The sequence below is a fragment of the Erythrolamprus reginae genome, chromosome 1 (assembly GCF_031021105.1).
Source record: "Erythrolamprus reginae isolate rEryReg1 chromosome 1, rEryReg1.hap1, whole genome shotgun sequence".
Taxonomy (NCBI): domain Eukaryota; kingdom Metazoa; phylum Chordata; class Lepidosauria; order Squamata; family Dipsadidae; genus Erythrolamprus; species Erythrolamprus reginae.
This window is the reverse complement of record NC_091950.1, coordinates 84,847,244-84,868,918: the sequence shown is the minus strand read 5'-3', so window position 1 is coordinate 84,868,918 and position 21,675 is coordinate 84,847,244. Positions and strand designations below refer to the sequence as shown.

At 37.2% G+C, this 21,675-nt stretch overlaps 2 protein-coding genes across 2 annotated transcripts in view; one reads left to right on the top strand and one right to left on the bottom strand.

Moving 5' to 3' along the window:
• Positions 1-7,181, bottom strand: part of RTF1 (RTF1 homolog, Paf1/RNA polymerase II complex component) — a 44,467-nt gene extending 37,286 nt beyond the window's left edge. The window contains exon 1 of the mRNA XM_070757225.1: positions 6,948-7,181. Coding sequence (XP_070613326.1) covers positions 6,948-7,025 — 78 coding nt within the window. The 5' untranslated portion in view covers positions 7,026-7,181. The remainder of the gene's footprint in view (positions 1-6,947) is intronic.
• Positions 7,162-20,446, top strand: NDUFAF1 (NADH:ubiquinone oxidoreductase complex assembly factor 1). The gene is made up of 5 exons (XM_070757238.1): positions 7,162-7,761; positions 9,453-10,030; positions 12,095-12,280; positions 13,835-13,909; positions 19,849-20,446. Exons 2-5 carry the CDS (start codon positions 9,533-9,535, stop codon positions 19,996-19,998), a joined length of 909 nt encoding a protein of 302 aa, XP_070613339.1. The 5' UTR covers positions 7,162-7,761; positions 9,453-9,532; the 3' UTR covers positions 19,999-20,446.
• Positions 20,447-21,675: the final 1,229 nt, after the last annotated feature.

The window sequence follows — 21,675 nt, the reverse complement described above, 5'->3', positions numbered from 1 at the left end:
GGTAGTGGTAGAATGGCAATGGAGGTGGTGGCCAGATTTGAGGCCAGCAGTCTTTTTTGGACAGATTATGAAATTGTGGCTTGTGAGTAGACTTGCAAAGTTGAAGATTCTTGTGGTTGACTTGTGAGTCAATCAGCTGGGAGTCAAGGGAATTCAATGAAGCCTACAGCCATAACGTACCCAACAAGGACATAAGGTTCCCAGAGTCTCATTGCTTAATTGATTTTGGAAATGAAGTTAACTGCTTCTCAACTATTAAAAACCTCCAGCTCAACAAGCTCTATAACATTTACATTTTATCAAGGTTTTTTTAAAAATAAAAAACAAACAGCTAAAAATTAGAAAGTTGATTTTGGAAAGTTACAAATGGACTAAGAGATCCACATTAATTTGAAATAAGATTCTGAAATTAATGTTAAGAATCCTTCCCATGAGAAAATGCTACTTTTTAAAAAAATTCTAAAAGTAAAATAGGACCGGACTTTGATAGTTGCACACTAAAAAGAACCAGAAGAAATTAAAAATTATAATTAAAGGAGAAAATATATTTAAATTCAAATTAGGATTATAAAATGGAGCAAAATACTTTAGTGTTGAATGTACTTAACCACAATTCTGTCCAAAAGATCTGTTGCTAAGCAAGAAAGTTGTTCAATGAGTTTTGGACCATTTCACAATGTTATCTTGCCATAGTTAAGTGAATCTGTCTTTCCCATTGACTCCGCTTATCAAAAGATCGCAAAAAGTGATGATTACCTGATCCTGGGACACTGCAATTATTATAAATATGAATCACTTGCCAAAACAACCAAATTTCAGCCAAACATGGGTGGCTGCAACAGGTTGTGTGAAAATTGTCATAAATCACTTTTTTCTGTGGTGTTTTAACACTGGTTGGGGACTACCTATATTGAAGAATATTTGTGAACAATGGTCTCAGAAGCTAACTTTAAGAGTGTCGGCTATTATAAATTGCTTGAAAAAGGAACAAGTTTTACGAAACAAGATGACATTGATTTGAACGTGGATTTAAAAATGACAAACTATAAGAATATGGATTATACAAATGAAATTGACAGGTGCCTTATATAATTAAAAGGGATATATTACAAATAACAAACCAAAAGTGTAACTTGGAGAACATTTATATATTGGATTTTCAAAGAGAAAGATTTTGTGAAAAAGACAAAGAGAAAAATGAAAATAAATCAAGTTCTAAATAATTATTTGAAAGATCAAGATTGTTAGAAGGAAAAGGAAGAATACAAGGTTTATTTAATCAGCATTAAAATAGATACGTTATCTCTGACAATGGACTTTTGCTGACCAGGATCGAATGATGGGGCTTAAAAGATTTGTTTACAGATAAAAGATGAGATCTGGAAAGAAGAGATTATCTGTTGTGTGTTAAGAAAAGGCGATAAATTACTAACATTGTTTTATATTTGTTGAAGAGGGTAGTCATTTCTTTACATATTTCCTTTCATTGTCATTCCTTTTCCCTTTATCCCCACACTTGGTAATTTTTACTGTTTTGTTCTTTTTAGTTTATATTAGTTTTTACTTTTTAAATTGTAATGAAAAAATTAATTTTATTAAACAAAATTTACCAATTATTTATAAAATTATAATTTATAATTTTCATGACTGATAGAATACTTAGGATTTTTTATTTGTACAGTATTCTTAAGCTGTAAAACCTAATATTAAAGTAAATTCAAAGTAACTCAGCAAGAATAAACAACTATTTTCTACCATAATACCAAAATATAGATCAAAATAAATCAGAAAATTGGATTGTACCCAGTCATTCTATGAAAGAATAGGTTTTTATTTCCCTCTCTAAGCTGGTGCACAAGTTTAGTTCCAAAGGACTGGAAGATTCACTATGGACTATCTGAATGATATCTCAATAAACAAAGAGTAAAAGGGGGTGCCAACACATAGGACTTGACATAAGCTAGTCATTTTATGAATAGAATTATCTCCATTGAATTCAGTAAAATTGGTTTCAAGTATAAATATTTAAAGAGAACGGAGTAGTTTTTCTTGATGTGTGAATGCAGTATACATTTGGAAATCATCTATTATTTTTCAGAGAATAACTTCCAAAGTAAAATTAACTCAGGTTGTAGTTTGGACTGAATAAGATTTAGCATCATGACTTTGTCTTTATATATCTTCTATAAAAGATTGGATTAAGCATCACAAAAATGTAATCGTAATTCTCAAAATGACTCCAGCATTCAAATTGAAGACAGCACAGCATTAGCCATAAGAAAAACACTTACAAATAAATATAATCAGAAGAAAAAATAATTTCAATTGTGGAAATAGTTGGACATGCATTCCTTAAAGAGTTGCTCAATAATTTAAAGTGCATCAGTCCACCTGCTATTAACCAGAAGTAAAATATTCTCTATTCTTGTTGAAAAGGAGTATTGGTCCCACATACAAAATGATTTTCAGTATCTGGACCACAGCTTAGATGAAAGCAACATATGATCTGAAACCATCTAATAGTTTTTTAAATACTATCTTTCTCTGGCATTGTTCTAATAAGCTATATACAAGGGCATAAAACTTGTAGCCCATGGGACAGATGCATCATGCGCTGGCCACACCTACTCCCGTTTTAGCAAAGGGGGAAAAGTCATGTTATGTGACATGATGATATGACAACGTGAGTTTGACGCCCCTGTACTATCAGATCATCTGAATGCCTTATAGTACAGCTGAAATATCCTAAGAGACTACTCATTCTCCAACCTCATGCCACTGCAGCATAGGTTGGTAGAATGAAATCGTAATTATCCAAAACCTATAGAACAAAGTTGATCTTAGAGATGAAGCTGTGACCATCTCGTGGCACTTGGATTTACCATAATGTATCATTCTGTTTATATAAGAAATATTTATTACTAGGAGATATTGAAATTGATATACTGATCCAAGTCTGCTATAGAACATAATATTTTGATCTTTTTTTCTCTTTTTTTCTTTTGCTAGTGAAAGTGGGTAAGTTTCTACAGTTTCTAGGAGCTATCAATCCAAGAGTGAAACTGCTATGGGTTCAAAATACTGTATATGGATGGAGGATTGAATCTTATGAGATCTAAATGGACCAGAATCCATCAAGATTGGAAAATGCTGAAATTCTTTAAATCTAAGAAATATACTCCATCCATTCTACAATATTGACAACTTAATATGCTTGATCTTACAGTTTTCATTAAGCACAATGCATATAAAAATTTGTGGAATTTCCAGAGTGAAAAGACATTATAGACACTATCATGAAACATTGAAAAAGTGTTGGCCATTTTGGTACTGCAGTTACTTGTGAACGGCTTTTTTGCAAAGGCTTTTTAGTAGTTAATATCTGAAACTATGTTATCCAATAACATAGCAATACTTCTTCAACAAAAAGAGGAAATAGCTGGAACAAGAGATTTCTTATTTGTTGGTGGCTACATTAGCTATCCAAATGAGCATATAAAAAACAAAACACAGGAATTGTTTATAATTACAATAAATTGAAGAGAGATACAGGCTTCCAGTGATGATCATTAGGTGGCCTTATGCCGCATCATTCCAACTGTACATCTCCCACTCCAAACAGTTGACATCCGTGAAAAATAGATACAACAGGACTTCCTGTTGAAGCAAATTCAGCTTATTTCCTGAAAGAAGTGTCATTAAGTTATGAAGAATATTAATACTGAGATTATTTTGTAGTATGCCATAAAATATGTGACATGGACTTAGTATAAGAAACAATTCTAACTTTGAAGATGAAATGAAACGATAATGGAAACTTTTAATTTGAGTTAAAGAAAGGTAGATAAAATACCTCAGGAATATATGATCAATACATCTCCAAGAAAAAAAGAGATTTGAAATCTTAATGTTTCTTATCTGTTCCCTATTCCCTATTGAATATGTTCTGCAAGAAACTGTTTTTGTATGCTCAGCTTCTCCACTATAAAATTCCTTTTCTTGATAGAAAGCTAAGGTCGAGATTTAGAAAAGTTCATCAGTAATTTTGTCTCTATCCTTGCTTTTTCCAATTTAGAATACAGTACATCAGGTATGTTAAGATTGCACTGCTATCATCTGCAGTCTATACAGCTATATGGATGCCAACTAGTAGTGATAAGAGTTTGCTAAATTTAGAAGGCCCTAGACTCAGGAAAACTCTTTTAGGAGGAAACCAAGAAGTTATCAGGCACTTTTCACAATCAAATCTGGTTTCTTTGTTGAATAGATATTACTCTCCATAACTTATACACTTCAGGAATGGCAATCAAATCCTGCTTTTCAATCCAAGAGTAATGCAAAACATTATTTCTTTGCTGATTATCATGATTTCCACCCATCCCTGATATTAGAGGGAAACTCTATTGGGATAAAATATGTTATCCGTATTGCCAAACCCATTGTGCCTCTCTTCCCAGTCATCTGAATTCCTCCCTAGATTTTATGAACCTTGAGGCAGTGCTGAGATGGTGTCAAATAAAAAAGGAAATAATTTGATAGCACTAGTACATACCAAAGATGAGTTAAGCCAGTCTCTCTCATAGTTTGGAGATGAAATGACAGTAATGTCATGGAAATTCAGGACAAAAAAATACAATAGCTTTGGGGATGTTGTACTATGGTTAGATGCAAGTGGAGACATGGACAAAAAATGTGATTCTCTTATCCAAAATGTATATTATCATTTACTGATTTTGACTTAGTTTCTATAATGGTTGCTCACTGTTCTATGATTATATGCTTTTGACACGCAAAGAACACAGAAGAATACATCTATTAACAGAGAGGAATAATAAAATATGCTACCCACACTGATACCTTATTAAAAAAGCTTAGAGACAAAATTAATCTCAGTATATAGAAATTCAGCAACAATGAGTGCACCAGAAAATAATCTACATTAAGTGAACCTTCTTTGCCCTGTAAATAATCTGCATGAGCAGAACCTTCTTTGATAGAAACAGAAATATAGTCCCTGAACTCTATAAATGTTGCAGAGACATTGAGAAACTGGGTAAATTCAAGCAAAAATCAAGAGATGGGTCCAAAACGTAGGAGAACTTTAAAATAAATGATATGGAACTTAGGAGGAGAAAGAAGGGCTGCGCAGAGAAAGTGATTACAACAGTTCCCATCTCCTCACCGCTTGCATCTTGGACATAAATTGTTTCAACGCCTACCCTCAAAACGATACTACAGAGCACTGCACACCAAGACAATTAGACACAAGAACAGTTTTTTCCTGAACGCCATCCTTCTGCTAAACAAATAATCCCCTCAATATTGTCAAATTATTTACCAAGTCTGCACTACTATTACTACTGGTTTTTTCTCATAATTCCTATCACCCATTTCCTCCCATTTATGACTGTATGATTGTAACTTGTTGCTTGTATCCTTAAGATTTGTATTAATATTGATCGTTTCCTCATTGCTTATTTGATCCCTATAACAATCATTAAGTGTTGTACCTCATGATTCTTGACAAATGTATCTTTTTTTCCCTATATACACTGAGAGCATATGCACCAAAGACAAATTCCTTGTGTGTCCAATCACACTTGGCCAATAAAGAATTATCTTCTCTTCTCTTCTATCACCAATATGAACAGTCAGAATAAAGCCTGAGATTGTCAGAAAAATGACAATCAGGGAATATCTTTTCCCTTTAGTTCAATATTTAGAGCCAGTTTAATTTCGTATTACGGTACTGAATGGAGTAGCTGATTGTCTGATGCATACTATGCTTGATACATATCATATTTAAATCTGTCAAACTATTCATCAAGGCTGTATTGCTATTACTATTAGTCTTCTCATCATTTCTATCCCCCATCTCTTCCCACTTGTTGCTTGCATCCTTAGGGTTTGCATCTTGCATCTCATAATTCCTATCACCCATTTCCTCCCATTTATGACTGTATGATTGTAACTTGTTGCTTGCATCCTTAGGGTTTATATTAATATTGTTTCCTGATTGCTTATTTCTACCCTATGATAATCATTAAGTGTTGCACCTCTTAATTTTAACCCTGTCAAACTATTCACTAAGGCTGCATTGCTATTCCTAATAGAAACATACAAACATAGAAGTTTGAAGGCAGAAAAAGACTTCATGGTCTAGTCTGCCCGTATACTATTTCCTGTATTTTATCTTAGGATGGATATATGTTTATCCCAGGCATGTTTAAATTCAGTTCCTGTGGATTTACCATTAGCCTTCTCATCGTTTCTATCCCCCATCCCTTCCCACTGCAACTTGTTGCTTGCATCCTTACGATTTAACATTGTTTCCTGGTTGCTTATTTGACCCCTATCTCTGAAAATCACAAAGTGTTGCACCTCATGATTCTTGACCAATGCATCTTTTTCTTTTACGTACACTGAGAGCATCTGCACCAAAGACTAATTCCTTGCGTGCCCAATCACACTGGGCCAATCAAGAATCCTATTCTATTTTTATTCTCCCATCATTCCCACAGGTGTGTTAAGGGGAATCACAGATCTCATATCTTCACGGCTCTCTCTCTCCCCCAAGTCACCATATACTCTGCATCCTGCCACTTGCCAGACTGGATCCTTTTCGACTGAACTCTAGTTCGTCTTCGCTGCCTCGCCGCCCGCGTTTCAAAAGCCCTCCAGATTTACTCCCATCCCTTCCACCACGTTTGTTGCCAGAGTCGTCTCTCTCTCCGCGACCGCGATGTATATGCGTAAAACCACACGCTGTCCCTCTTCTCTCGGAAGCCGCACCACTCCCGGGCAGAGAAACGAAAGCCGTTTCGATGCGAGAGGGGGAGGAGTAGCTACCCCCTACGGCACCCATCCAAAGCGATCGGGGCCAAAGCGAGGATGGAGCCCCGGGGCCCAGCTCGCCGACGCCAGTAAGCGCCCCCCCTCCTTCTCACCTGGTCCAGGTTCTCCTCGCTGCCGCTGTCCTCGGAGTCTGAGTCAATGAGGACCCGGCCTTTCCGCTTCTTCACCATGGCGGAGCTGGCGCCGCCGCCGCCGCCCCTTCCTCACAGCGGGCCCAGCGGACGGTGTGCGGCACTTTCCGAGCGGACAGGCCTTTGCCAAAGCCAGGGGAGCCGCTCGCCCGCCCTCCCGCCAGCCAGCCAACCCGGGACACAAAGGGCACCGAGCATGCGCCATGCGACGCGTCGGAAGTAGGCGTGGCCGGCGTAGAAAGCGCTACTGGCCGTTAGGCCCGAGCCGGGGCGGGGGGCGGGGTTTATTTAAGGGGCGTTCCTCCGTCAGTTGTTGTGGGGGGGAACTGTGCTGTAGTCCCAAAGGGAGCCGTTGTCGGGGTGGGGGTGGGGCAGAGGCCGATCGTGGGGTGGTTGATTCCCTTAGGTGGGTATTCTTTTTGGGAACCAGGGAAAGCTTAAGACCCATTTTGCAGGCGGTATATAAAAGCTCGGCCCAGGCCCGTCGGGGTAAGGAAGAGGACCCGATGGGGTTTTAGGAAGCCCCTTGTTAATCCTGTTGCCGTTTAACGTCAGGGATTTTCAACCCGTTTTTAAAAAAACATTCAAAAGCTACAGGTTTTCTAGCCGAAAGAGAAAATGTCCGCGTTCCTGCAGCCGAGATTTACGCGAGGGAAACGACACGGAACCTTTGTCGTAGGCTCTCGTTCCTTTTGAGGAGTCCGGACGACTTTCAGCGCTGGACTCGTCGGCGTACGTAGAACTCGGGGGCAAAAGACCGGCGGTGAATGCAAAGGTGAGCGAAGGGGGTCGCGTTTGCAAAGGTTTAATTCCCGATTGAACTACAATACCCATCACCCCCAGACTGCATTGGTGGGACTTACTACCCACACATTATCTGGGAACGACCAGAATCTCCTGTAAAGGGAATGAGAAATAAGTGAAACTATTGGTTGCAAGTTAGGGGTGAAGGAAGGAGAAAGCCAAGACGACGGAAGATAGAAATGGAGCGAACTGAGTGCATTGCCCCCACTCGGTGGGTTTACTGCTGTACAGCTATCTCGTTTTTCCTACCTAACGATAATAATAATAATAATAATAATTATTATTATTATTATTAATAATAATAATAATAATTTATTGGATTTGTATGCCGCCCCTCTCCGTAGACTCGGGGCGGCTAACAACAATGATAAAAACAACATGTAACAATCCAATAATAAAAACAACTAAAAACCCTTATTATAAAAGCAAATAATAATAATAATAATAATAATAATTTATTAGACTTGTATGCCGCCCCTCTCCAAAGACTCAGAGCGGCTCAATGTTCCTGAAAAGAGTGAATAAATGTTGAAAAAATATTTCAAGCCAGGGTTTGTCTCTCAGCATCTATGGAACCTCTTTATCTATTCTGTTAATAGATAAAGGTTTTTAAAAGGCGCAGGAAGACTCAACCAATCTTAGGTGATGCCTCAGAAAGCCAAGCAGAATTTGACCTGGTATTAGTTGGACCAGCAGAAAATCCCAGGGTTGCAGGCTAGGTTGCAAAACCAAATAGCAATAGCATTTAGATTTATATACCGCTTCACAGTGTTTTACAGCCTTCTTTAAGCAGTTTACAGAGTCAGCATATTGCCCCCAACAATCTGGGTCCTCATTTTACTGACTTTGGAAGGATGGAAGGCTGAGTCAACCTTGATCCTACTGAGATTCGGTCTGCCAAACTGCTGGCAGACAGTGATCAGCAGAAGTAGCTTGCAGTACTGCACCCTAACTACTGCACCACCCAGGCTCTTTAATGGAAGTAGGCAGTGGCAAACTTGCATGTGGTGGCCCTGACCATGTAGTCACCAAAACTGATCTTGACTCATTAAAGTCTTTATCGAGCAAACAGAAGTTTGATGAATACTTGATTTTCTGGTATTTTCCAGATTGTGTTCTCATTGCTGAGTTCATGTGTGCAGTTCTATTAAAACACAAATAGGGAATTGTGCTCTAATTATATATTTTCTTTCATTTCCTTTTGCAGTAAAAATATCCCAAATGAAAAGGCTGACATATTTGGTGTGTTTTAAGGATATTTATTGTGTATGTTTAGCTTAACATGTTGACTGTTTTTTCTTTTCCTCATTCCACATATGGGAGGAGAATTTACTGTGGGTTTTTTTCTTCAGTGGATATGGGTGGATCCTACTTGTTAAATATTAAATTTACTTGATCACTTTTTCCTTTCTTTGTATACTTTTTTCATTTAATTGTGCATTGAATGTATGCTTTTGTTTGTGTTTTGTGATAAAACAATAAATAATATTTTTTTAAAAATATGTTGTATGTCATATGCTATCTGTTCTGTTTATGCAGCTCTTATGTTATTTAAAGTGTTACTTATGGTAATATAAGGTATATGTATATCTTAGCATATTTTAGAAAGTAAATTAAACTAAAAGGTTTATTTTTAAAATGTTTTTGTTTGTATTATAACAGGTAACGTTAAATTGCATTAATCAAGAAATAGATACCAGTATCTTTGTTGGATAAGGGAAGCGACTCATCAATATTCATTTATGGCTTCATTTCTCAAAATGCTGGACTTTATGTCTTTGCTAAACAAACACTACTGCCAAAGTAGCTTGTGTAGGACTCTTGCAAATGGTCACCATGCAAGATGGTATAGTAGCTTTAGTAGACCCGGAACATTTATTGAGAAAATTTCACCACGGAATACAATTAATAACTTTAAGAAAATAGTGGAAGAACTCAAAACACAATGTGGGCTTGCAAAGAAAGAGGTAGTTGAGTTTATGCAAACTTTAGACCAAAAACCAATACAAGATTTTATACTGAATCAGACAAAAGTGGTATGGGAATTTCGTAGTGAAGAAGATATAAATAAATGGGCGCTTGGTTCTGATGGAGCGATTGGAGGGAAAAGTGAAATTTCTTTAAAACTAGATAAGAATAAACAGTATGCGATCGTGTCTGGGAACCTCAATACTTCGGCACCTCGTGACGGAGTGACAAAATATAGTGGATATTGTGCCTTGGTATCAAAACCAGAAATGGTGAGTACAATAATATTCACATTTAAAGAGTGGTTTATTCTTTAAGAAAAATTGGCTTTAATTTCAAAAACTTCAAAATTCTCTTTTAAAAAATACTATTCTTATTTTTAATACTATTTTTTTCAAAATATATTAAGTTATAATTCACCACTCTTGACTCATACTCTTGTTGGAGTGGTATTCAACAGCATAGCAGTCGAGATAATCTGTATTTATAGCCTGCAAGGCTGTGAAATTAACAAAATGGGATTTGGGACATTACAGGGATTGTAGGAGAGAAGAGGATGGAAATGTTCTGCAGGATAAATTTGCTTAACTCAATGGACTTTTAGCTACTAACTTGGAATTAAAGTAAACATCTATGGATTGTGGTATTATGTTTTACACAGGCTTTGACTCACAAATAATCAATTATAAATTGCTCCATTAATCTAAGAATAAAATCAGATTATTCCCTCGTTTAATAACACGAACCACCTTAACAATTGTTGATTTAACTGGAAAAAAATGTGCCACATTCCCTATTTAAGTATTAATTATTAAGTATTTAATGTATGCTAAGACAGTGAAATACCTCTGTGAAATAATTAAAATAAAATTGTCCCTGTTATAAATGTTATAACATGCTTTTTGTTAGATCTATATTATATCAGGCTAAGATTCTCATAATGGCTAAATCATAATTGCATTAAATTAGATTTTAGTTTTGTTCCACAAGCATTTAAAAATCCATTGTTGATTTATTGTAAGATAATTGGCTTTGAGTTGTGAACCCATTCAAACAAACTATTGTTTTTATCATTTTGTAGGAACCTAGTCAATTACATTAATTAATTATGTATAATTAAACAATGTGGTTTAAAATAAAGTTCAGCCAGCCACTATGTTAAGAATTTAAATCTCAAAGTTTTAAAAATGGTTAGTTACAATTTTCTACTAAATACAATTTCTTTTTTAAAAATGGCCAAACCTGTACTTTTTGCAATATAGAATGAAATTTGGTGCTCAATCTTGTCAGTTGCTCAAAAATAGAACTGCTACATTTAATGGAGCCTAATCTTAAATAAATTAGCTGATGCCTGTATCAGCTAATAGTTGACTTGAATGATCTTGAAACACTAAAGAGGAATAGTAATCAACAAAGACTGCCAGGTATCCCAAGGACTTCCACAAACTAAGAAGTTTAAAACATTCCTGTAAGAAGGCCACAGCAGTCCACTTCCCCATTATTACCAAGAAAAAAACTTACGTATATGCCCAGACAGTCACCAGGATTCAAGTTTGTCTTCAGATAAATTTTGTCTTTGTTTTTAATGTTAAGGGGCATTCATTGAGCAGCATAAACTTTTTAAGTGTTTTCTTTTTCAAACGTTTGCCATGTTTTTAAAGCCCATTTCATAGCCATTTTATCTATTCTTCAACTGCATTGGGAGTGTGCAGATTATTTGTTTGCTTTTTCAATAATAGTGATTAATAAGCAAATTGACATAGCTTGTAAAATTAGACTCAGTTACCATCTGTTGTGAAGCAATGGTACAGTATAACATGTTAAATGTTGCTGTAGATGTTTGGGGAACAGATGTCTCTTGATTTTTTTTCCTGCTGCACTAATGTTGCATTCTGTTACCCTCAAGTGTCACCTATAAGCAAGGCATATTGGTCTATGTGGAAATTGGCACTGTAACCACAATTTTACTAGCCTGGAAATTTGGATAGTTTCTGGTATCTTGTCCAAGAATAATTGAAAACAGTTTTTTTCAACGAGAGTGGGATAAATACAGATTGTATACTGTATTTACTGTAACTATAGCAATGGGGTTTTGTGTGTGTGATTCTGTTCAGTTACATTACATGATAAATTTCTGATGAAAAAGTATTAATGTTTATGACAGAATCCATTTGTCTTGATAGTTTTGTAAAAAGGATAGGGCAGATTAATAGAACAAAAAAAAAACTCAGCAGAGAACAGAATAATATTAAGAAAGCCACATATAAAGGAGAAGGGAAATTTGCCAAGTGTAATAATTGATGGAATACTAAAAGTAATATTATATATTTTGACAGCTTACTTTTAATCGGACAAAGCTATATGATTGGTCAAATTTTAATTGCGTGTGTCTGCGTGTCCGTGGTGATGGTAGACCATGGATGTTAAATCTCAGTCCAGAGGAATACAATCCCAATGTGGTGAAAGATGCTTATAACTACTTCATATTCCCCAGAGGGGGGCCATATTGGGAAGAAATCAAGGTAATAATTATGACTTTTCTGATACTATTATAGAAAGTATGATTTCTGATATTTGAAAAAATAGGCAAATAATCTTTGGATTTAAATTTTTGAAACATGAAAAAAGGATTATTTTCTTATGTAATTTTCCCCTATCTTGGATTTTTTGTAAGAGTCTAAGAATGGCAAATTGTCACTTATCCATGGAGTACTGTTACTCCGGTTGCTGTAATACTTTTGGATTGAAAACTAGCATACCATATGCAACTATAGTCAATTGAGGCAATTTACTATGCAAAAAATAGTGAAAAGTGTATGTAAGAAAATGAAAATTGATTTTATCAGAATTTTTTTTTCAAAAAATGGGTTAAATGATATAGAGATGAGTTACTTAAGGAATGTTTGGTAAAACAGTCAGGAAAAGATAGGATGTTAATGAAAGTATGTTGAGTCAATGTCAGTATTCAAAACAAGATAGATATATAGTATAGCGGTGTGCCACAAGGGTCTGTTCTGGGTCCTATTCTTTTTAATATGTTTGTGAGTGACATAGGGGAAGGTTTAGTAGGGAAGGTTTGCCTATTTGCCGATGACTCTAAAGTGTGCAATAGGGTTGATATTCCTGGAGGGGTCTGTAATATGGTAAATGATTTAGCTTTACTAGATAAATGGTCAAAGCAATGGAAACTGCAGTTTAATGTTTCCAAATGTAAAATAATGCACTTGGGGAAAAGGAATCCTCAATCTGAGTATTGCATTTGCAGTTCTGTGTTAGCAAAAACTTCAGAAGAGAAGGATTTAGGGGTAGTGATTTCTGACAGTCTCAAAATGGGTGAGCAGTGTGGTCGGGCGGTAGGAAAAGCAAGTAGGATGCTTGGCTGCATAGCTAGAGGTATAACAAGCAGGAAGAGGGAGATTACGATCCCCTTATATAGAGCGCTGGTGAGACCACATTTGGAGTACTGTGTTCAGTTCTGGAGACCTCACCTACAAAAAGATATTGACAAAATTGAATGGGTCCAAAGACGAGCTACAAGAATGGTGGAAGGTCTTAAGCATAAAACGTATCAGGAAAGACTTAATGAACTCAATCTGTATAGTCTGGAGGACAGAAGGAAAAGGGGGGACATGATCGAAACATTTAAATATGTTAAAGGGTTAAATAAGGTTCAGGAGGGAAGTGTTTTTAATAGGAAAGTGAACATAAGAACAAGGGGACACAATTTGAAGTTAGTTGGGGGCAAGATCAAAGGCAACATGAGAAAATATTGTTTTACTGAAAGAGTAGTAGATCCTTGGAACAAACTTCCAACAGACGTGGTTGGTAAATTCACAGTAACTGAATTTAAACATGCCTGGGATAAACATACATCCATTGTAAGATAAAATACAGGAAATAGTATAAGGGCAGACTAGATGGACCATGAGGTCTTTTTCTGCCGTCAGTCTTCTATGTTTCTAGTATGTTGTGATTTTGTCAAAAAACAAAAACAATGTATTAGAGAAAAATGAATGTATTGAAAAAATATTCAAATACTCACATTTTTCAGCTAATCTGTAAATTTTTTATAACAGGTTCCATTTTCTAAGTTCTTTTTTACAAGCCATGGTAGAATCCAGGATGGCCAATACGAACTCTGGCCAGATAGGGTAAGTAATTTTTAAACTATTCAAACTTGCTCTTTGAAAATGTACATCTAAGATCTGTGATCAAAGTTCTTAATTATTTTATTTGCTGAATTTGATTTATATCCTACCTTTTTGCTCTGCTGGGATCAAGGTAGCTAACTAAACTAGACAAATCTAACTAGAATAAAAAGTAGTGTTATAAACTAAATAATACAACATATGTGAATGATTATACTCTATCAGTTCCAATAAGATTATCCACAGGGAAGAAATGTGTGTTTATACATTTCTTAAATAGTTTCAGGAGGGTATATTCCCAATATTTTGTTGTTATTATTATTATTATTTATTAGATTTGTATGCCGCCCCTCTCTGAGGACTCAGAGCGGCTCACATGTCTGAAAATGTAATAAACATCCACTTCATTACAAAAAAACCTGAAGAATACATTATCCAGTGGCACTCTATTTGATACCTCTCTTCAGTTTGATGACAAAGCAGAATTTTGAGTAGATTTCTCAAATCAGCTGTGCATAAATTATACCGTTCAGACCACACTTAACTACGTATATACTCGAGTATAAGCCGACCCGAGTATAAGCCGAGGCACCAGTTTTGTCACAAAAATTGGGAAAACTTATTGATCCGAGTATAAGCCGAGGTTAGAAATGCAGTGGCTACTGGTAACTTATAAAAATGGAAACCAATAAAATTACATTAATTGAGAAATCAGTAGATTAAATGTTTTAGAATATTTATTTTAAAGAAAACCAGTAAACTAGGTCTGTAAATTTAAAAGAGGATAAACAAAAGCAATCTGGTAATAATAATAAATTAAAAAGTAAAAAAAGTAGCTCACTTAGCAACCAAGCTAAAACCTATTTCTAAACCTAACCCAGGGCTCTTTAAACTTGACAGTTTTAAGAGTAGTGGATTTCAACTCCCAGAATTCCTGCACCAGCCATGCTACCACAGGAGTGGGAGTTGAAGTCCACAAGCCTTAATCTTTTCAGGTTTGAAGACTCTTGCATTTCTAACCCTAACCCAGGGCTCTTTAAACTTGACAGTTTTAAGACTAGTGGACTTCAACTCCCAGAATTCCTGCCCCAGCCATGCTACTTCAGGAGTAGGAGTTGAAATCCACTAGCCTTAATGTTTTCAGGTTTGAAGACTCTTGCATTTTTAACTCTAACCCAGGGATCTTTAAACTTGACAAGTTTTTAGAAGCCTGGAGAGAGTTCATGCCGCCCCGCTCCCCACCTTTAGCTTGCTGGCTGGCTCGCTGGCTGGCTCTCCCTCCCACCCTGATCCTCCCTCCTCCTCCGTCTCCTTTTATTGCTCCATGTGTTGTTCGGGGGAAGCAGATTTGCTAAAGAGATCCACTTGGGAAGGCAGCAGGGGGAGGAGGAGGAGAGACAGAATAGCCCACAGCCCTGGGGGAGGAGGAGGAAAGAGGCTGACCTCCTCCTCCTTCTTTCCCTGCTACCGCGCCAAGTGGATGTCGTTAGCAAATCTGCTTCTCTCTCCGGCTGGGGACTTCTAAAGCCTGGAGAGAGTTCATGCTGTCCCCCCCACCCTTAGCTTGCTGGCTGGCTCACTGGCTGGATCTCCCTCCCACCCCTGATCCTCCCTTCTCCTCCGTCTCCCTTTATTGCCCCATGTGTTGTTCGGGGGAAGCAGATTTGCTAAAGAGATCCACTTGGGACGGCAGCTGCGAATGAAACGGAGGAAGAGGAAAGAAAAAAGAAGCCTCGCCTCTTTCCTTTCCTCCTTTTCCTCCACGACCGCAACTAACAGGAGAAAACAAAAGAGGAGAAAAGGAAGCAGCCGACAGCATATTGATTTAGCGGTATTTAAATTTTTTTTAAAGAAAGCAAGCAAGTGAGGAAGTGAGAGAGACGAGCTGCAGGGCCATTTCTATCAATGTCTCACCCGGCTCCAGTTCTTCAGGCGGCTCCGTTTTTGAAGCAGCTGTGGATTCCTGCTTCTGTCTTCTCGCCCCCCCTCCCACCTCACCAGCTTCCCATCGCCTCCCCCCCCCCCCTCTTTTCTGAACTCTTGAATTTGCCTTAAAGGTGCCTCCTCGGCACCGGCATCATTCCTTCACGCCACCCTTCTCTCCTAATTAAAAGTTGGAGCTGCAGAGGGTGGAAAAGCGAGACCTCTGCAGCCCAGTCCCTGTGTCCGGCTGTCAGAGATGGCACTACGTATTTACACAGACAGCAATGCCTTCCCTGCCCTAGTTCCCTCACCCGCCCAAGCCACCAATGCCTGCCGGACTCCAGCGGGGCGCCCTCTTGTGGTGACTCCTCAGTGATCCGAGTATAAGCCGAGGTCGGGTTTTTCAGCCCATTTTTTGGTCTGAAAAACTTGGCTTATACTCAAGTATATACGGTAGCTTGTTAATCAACGCCATCATGATTTTTATTGTATATTTTGCTGAAGCCATGATATCTTATGTCTATAGCATTCACAATTAAGGTTTCTCAAATCAAAGAACAAGATAAGTTATATAACTAATAACTGTACGTTATTAAATACATCATTTAACAACAATTTAGACTCTAAAGTTACACATCTCACTTTTTTACATTTTAACAGATCTTTTTATATTAATTTACACATTAATTTTGCTTTGCTTTTCAAGCCAATCATACCATCTGTGCCATATTTTGTAATACATAGTTTCTTCTCTCTCAATTCCATTGTTAATTTATTCATCTCTGTGCATTCTAGCATCTTTTTATGATCATTGCATTTGATGGGTTCTTTTCTTTCTTCCAGTTTTGAACAAATGTAATTCTTGCTGTTATTATGTGTTTTATGATACAATACATTTCTTTTCTTTTATTATTCCCAATAGAAACAGTTCTGGTCTCATCTCAATTTTTTGCTGTTATTTTCTCAATCCAATTTTGAATTTTCCTCCAATGTTTCTTTGCACTGGGACATGTCCATCACATGTGATAGAATGTCCCTTGTACGTGATTGCATTTCAAACAGTTGGGTTCTATGGTTGAATATATTTTTGCCAATCTCGCTAGTGGTAGATGCCATCTCTAGAACATTTTAAATATGTTCTCCTTATATGCGGCCGACATTGTTACTTTATAATTTTCCTCAAATTTGTTCCCAGTATTCTAATTCAACATTGTACCCAAATTTCTTTGCCCATGCATTGTTTCCTTCTCCATTTTACATTTTATTAAACAGATGTACATCTTAGTAACCTTTTTTTCATCCGTACCTGTTAAAATTTTATCAATTTCTTATTGTTCATTTTGAAAGCCATACTGCTGTAGATCCTTTTTATATTTTGTTTGGATCTGTATATAGGTCCACCAATCTACAGTATTTTGATTTCTTGTATTTTTAATTCTTGATTCAATTTCAACTTGTCATGTTCATCTAGTAATTCCTTTTATGTAATTATTTTATCTAAGTCTATGACATTTGGATAGTTCCATTGTTGAAATTCATCATGGAATTTTTATATAGAAATTTTGTTTAATTTTCCTCCAGACCTCATTTAATGCATCTCTTATTTGATGTCTTTGGAAATAATTGTGTATTCTTTCACTCATGAGAATGTATGCCAGCCTTGTAGGTCATTTCCTTCATTTGCTGATATTTTTTGATATTGTCCATGTTGTCAATGCTGCTTGATAATACAGTTCCCAATCTGGTCGGCCCAAGCCCCTCTCAGTCTAGAATCCTGTAAAAGTTTACATTTTATTCTGGCCTTTTTCCCTAGCCAAATTAATTTTAAGAATTTATTTAATTTATTTAATTCTTCAAAAAAATTAGAATAAATATGCAATGTTAGTAACACAGAGTGGGACGGCATACAAATCTAAATAATTATTATTATTATTATTTAGATTTGTATGCCGCCCGCCCTTCTCTGTATTACTAACATTGTATATTTATTCTATTTATTCTAATTTTTTTAGAATAAAGTTGTTGTTATTATTATTATTATTATTATTATTATTATTATTATTATTTAGTATAATTAATATAGATAGCATTGATATTCCAAGTAGTGATATTCTTACAACCACCTATTTACCTTATTTCTTTATTGATAATTGATAGTTCTTCTAATTCAATTAGTAATGGTCGATAAATTTAATATATAGGCAGTAAAAATAATATAATATATATAATCGTATCAATAATCAAATAATCAAGATATTATATATCATATGCAGCATAACCAGTATAAATAATATGAATATTTTAAGTAGAAACATCAATCAAGATTGCAATATAGATATTAGCCCTATAAAGGTATAAGTGTTACCATACTTTTACCACATATTCCACCAGTATTTTTTCATAGCACAATGCAAAGTCCAGTCTCTGTTCTCAATCTCCTTTTTTTTCTTTTTTCTTCTAGCGACAGTCTTCTTTAACTTTATTTATAGCTGTAAACAATCATCAAGAGTTCCTTCCCAAATCTCTATAATAAATCCTGTCTCCGTATTCTTCTTATCTTCTTTCTCATTCGTCTTGGATATGCCTTTTTTCCCCCTTTCCCCAAGATGTCGCCGCTCTTCCAAATATGCTCAGTCATTGTAAGTCCTCTCAAGATGTGAGATTTCTTTTCTTTCCTCTTCTCTTCTCATTCCGTGACCAGGTTCGTAAGATGAAAAGTTCGTAAGACGAAGCAATTTTTCCCATAGCAATCAATGTAAAAGCAAATAATGCGTGCAACCCCATCCCCAAAGTCACCCCTTTTGCCTTGTGCCGCTGGGATGCCCCGCCTCCAGACTTCCGTTGTTAGCCAAAGCGCGGGGATTCCCCTGAGGCTTCCCTTGCTGGGAAACCCCATCTCCGGACTTTTGTTGTCAGCCGAAGCGCGGGGATTCCCCTGAGGCTTCCCTTGCTGGGAAACCCCACCTCCAGACTTCCGTTTTTAGCCGAAGCGCGGGGATTTCCCTGAGGCTTTCCTTGCTCGGATTCAAAGCAGCGCCGGCAAAAATGAAGGGATTCCCTTCATTTTTGCCAGCTCTGCTTTGAATCCCAGCGATAACAGAAGTCCGGAGGTGGGGTTTCCCAGTGACCGGAGCCTCAGGGGAATCCCCGCGCTTCAGCTGAACGAAAGTCCAAAGGCATCCCAGCAGCTGCGGCTCAGGTTCGTAAGGTGAAAATCGTTCGGAAGAAGATGCAAAAAAATCTTAAGCACCGGGTTCGTATCATGAAAAGTTCATATGAAGAGGGGTTCGTAAGACGAGGTATCACTATATTTTTTTCAGTCAGTATTTAGCGTTCTAGTTTTATCAAATTCATCCCTTTAATACAATTTTCACTTTTCAGATCTTGGCAGCTCACGGTGGCTCGCTACTTTCACTTTCTCACTGGAGACTCAGTTCAGCACTAATCAATCTCAAAACAGTCCAGGCTCTCTTTTCCCTTTCTCTTATTTCCCTTTTCTTTCTGGTTCCTCAAGCTGATTACCACTCTTCCATTACTGAACAGTCAGGACCGCATTTTCTTCGTGCTGTGTACAAGAGTTCCTCTATTCCAATTGGAGCCGCACCTCACCCCTTGTAAGCACCAAGAGAACCCTTCTTTTTCTTGTTCTCTCCAGGATCCAATCTGTCTTTATGGGCTTCCAAACCACGAAGAAATCAGCTGAAATGAGCAGAGCTCTGCTCGTTTCAGCCACCACGGCATGATGCCACCATAGATTTTTGATGGGGGAAAGACTGCTGAAACTGGGTACTAGAGACGGAAGAAGAGATTTGGAAGATTTTTGAGTTCTCTGGAAATTCTGTTCTTGAATTAAATAAGTTTTGAATGTTGCTAATCAAGAACTATGTAGTTGAGGTTTGTTTCATCTTGTTTATTTGTGAAACATCAAGTTAGGCTTAATAGACATGAGATAAATAAATAGTCCATGACTTTAGGCAATACTTTTATGAGAATAATACAAAGTGATTTTTTTTTTACAGATCAGCACATTGGGACTTACTCTGGCTGATAAAGTAGATGGTCCATTCCAGCTGGATATAGACTTCATTGGATTGATGAGTGACAAATCAGTTACAGAAAAATTTGCCTATGAACTCTATGACAAAAATCCCAAGAAAAAGAACAAGTGAAGGACTGTTGTTCCTTTCAGTGTAGAATATTTCTGCAATTGCATGCCATTCATTGGTAAGTTACAGTTGAATAGTGGACTTTTCAGTGTATATAATGAAAAAACAACAACAAAACCATAGTAAAGTAAGAACTCTATGATAGCGCCATCTAGCATGAAGCCATTTAGCCACTACCTGGATTTAAATGGTGTGGGAAGTAAAACTAAGGAGCACATGCTGCCCAGCCCCCAATTATTAAATAACATTTGTATATGAAACAGAACTGAGCTTACCCTACTTTTAACGTATAGCTTTCTGAGTTACATTAACCAAAAGAAAATAACTGAATTTCTTTTAGTTGAAGTAATGAATTTATTTTATGTATATCAAAATTAGCCGCTCAGAGTCCGTTTTGGAGTGAGCAGCATATAAATACAATGAATAAATAAATAAAAATGTTGTACATAAATTGATTGCCATCAAGTTGTTTTTATTGTCTAGCAACCAGATATTTTCCATTATGTTCTATCCCTAACCTATTTTAGATCTTCCAAAATTGTATCCATCCACCTTGTTCATTTCCAGCATTAAAGCCTTTTCCAGAAAGCTAGGTTCTCCTGTGCACTGCTTGAGAGTCCAAGTATGGGAGATTAACTTCTGTCATTAAGGGACTGGGTTAAAAATAGACGTGGCCACACCTCTTCTGCTTTGATCTGCCTTAGTTCTTTTAACTCAGTCGAGACAAGGGACATGTTTAATTATTCTCCTTAAAAAAAGTGCTTGGATTCTCAATTTGTTCCAGGAGTCCCTACTTCAGTGGGCTATACAGTACTTCGATGTTTTAAAATCAGCTGGGAAGCGGTGGAAGCAGCTTGCTTAATCACCAGAGGTGACGAGAGGCTTGCAAACTGAGTGCTGCTCTGGAATCCCTGCCCTCCGTGGGCTACACTCCTCGTTACTCTGTCAGTTGAAGTCACTGCCCTTGGGTAATACTCCATCAGCTCTTCATGTTAGCAGAGGAAGCCTCCAGACAACAGATTACCGGGTAGAGCCGATCGGCTCACTAACTTTCAGAAAGATTGAGGCGTTATTTATCTCATTTCAACTTGGGCTGATGGGGCAGAAAGTATCCCCCTCGATGATAGGCAGATGGATTAAGGCGTACATCGCCAGGTCTTATGAGCATCAGACCAAACCAATTCCCAGCCGCTTAACAGCTCGTTCCATTAGAAGTTTGGCCACTTTGTCTGTGTGGGTCACACAAGTGTTCGTGGAAGATATTTGCAGAGCAGCAATGTGGTCTACACCAGGGGTAGGCAAAGTTGGCTCTGCTATGATTTGTGGACTTCAATTCCCAGAATTCCTGAGCCAATCATGCTATCTCAGGAATTCTGGGTGTTGAAGTCCACATGTCATAGAAGAGCCAACTTTGCCTACCCCTGGTCTACACCATTGCCATTTGAAGCACTATAGACTGGAGTCATTTGCCCCAGCTGAGGCGTCGTTTGTTTGTGTGTGCTATGGAGAGTCCAAGACCCGCCCTGACTGTAGGTCAGTGCTGAGATTTGACTAATTTGCACTAATCTAGACTGGTTGAACATATCTTCAGGTCTGTGCTTGCGTTAAAAAACCTGAGGCAGATCAAAGTTAATCTCCCATACTTGGACTCTCCGCAGCACACAGAACACTCAGGTAAGA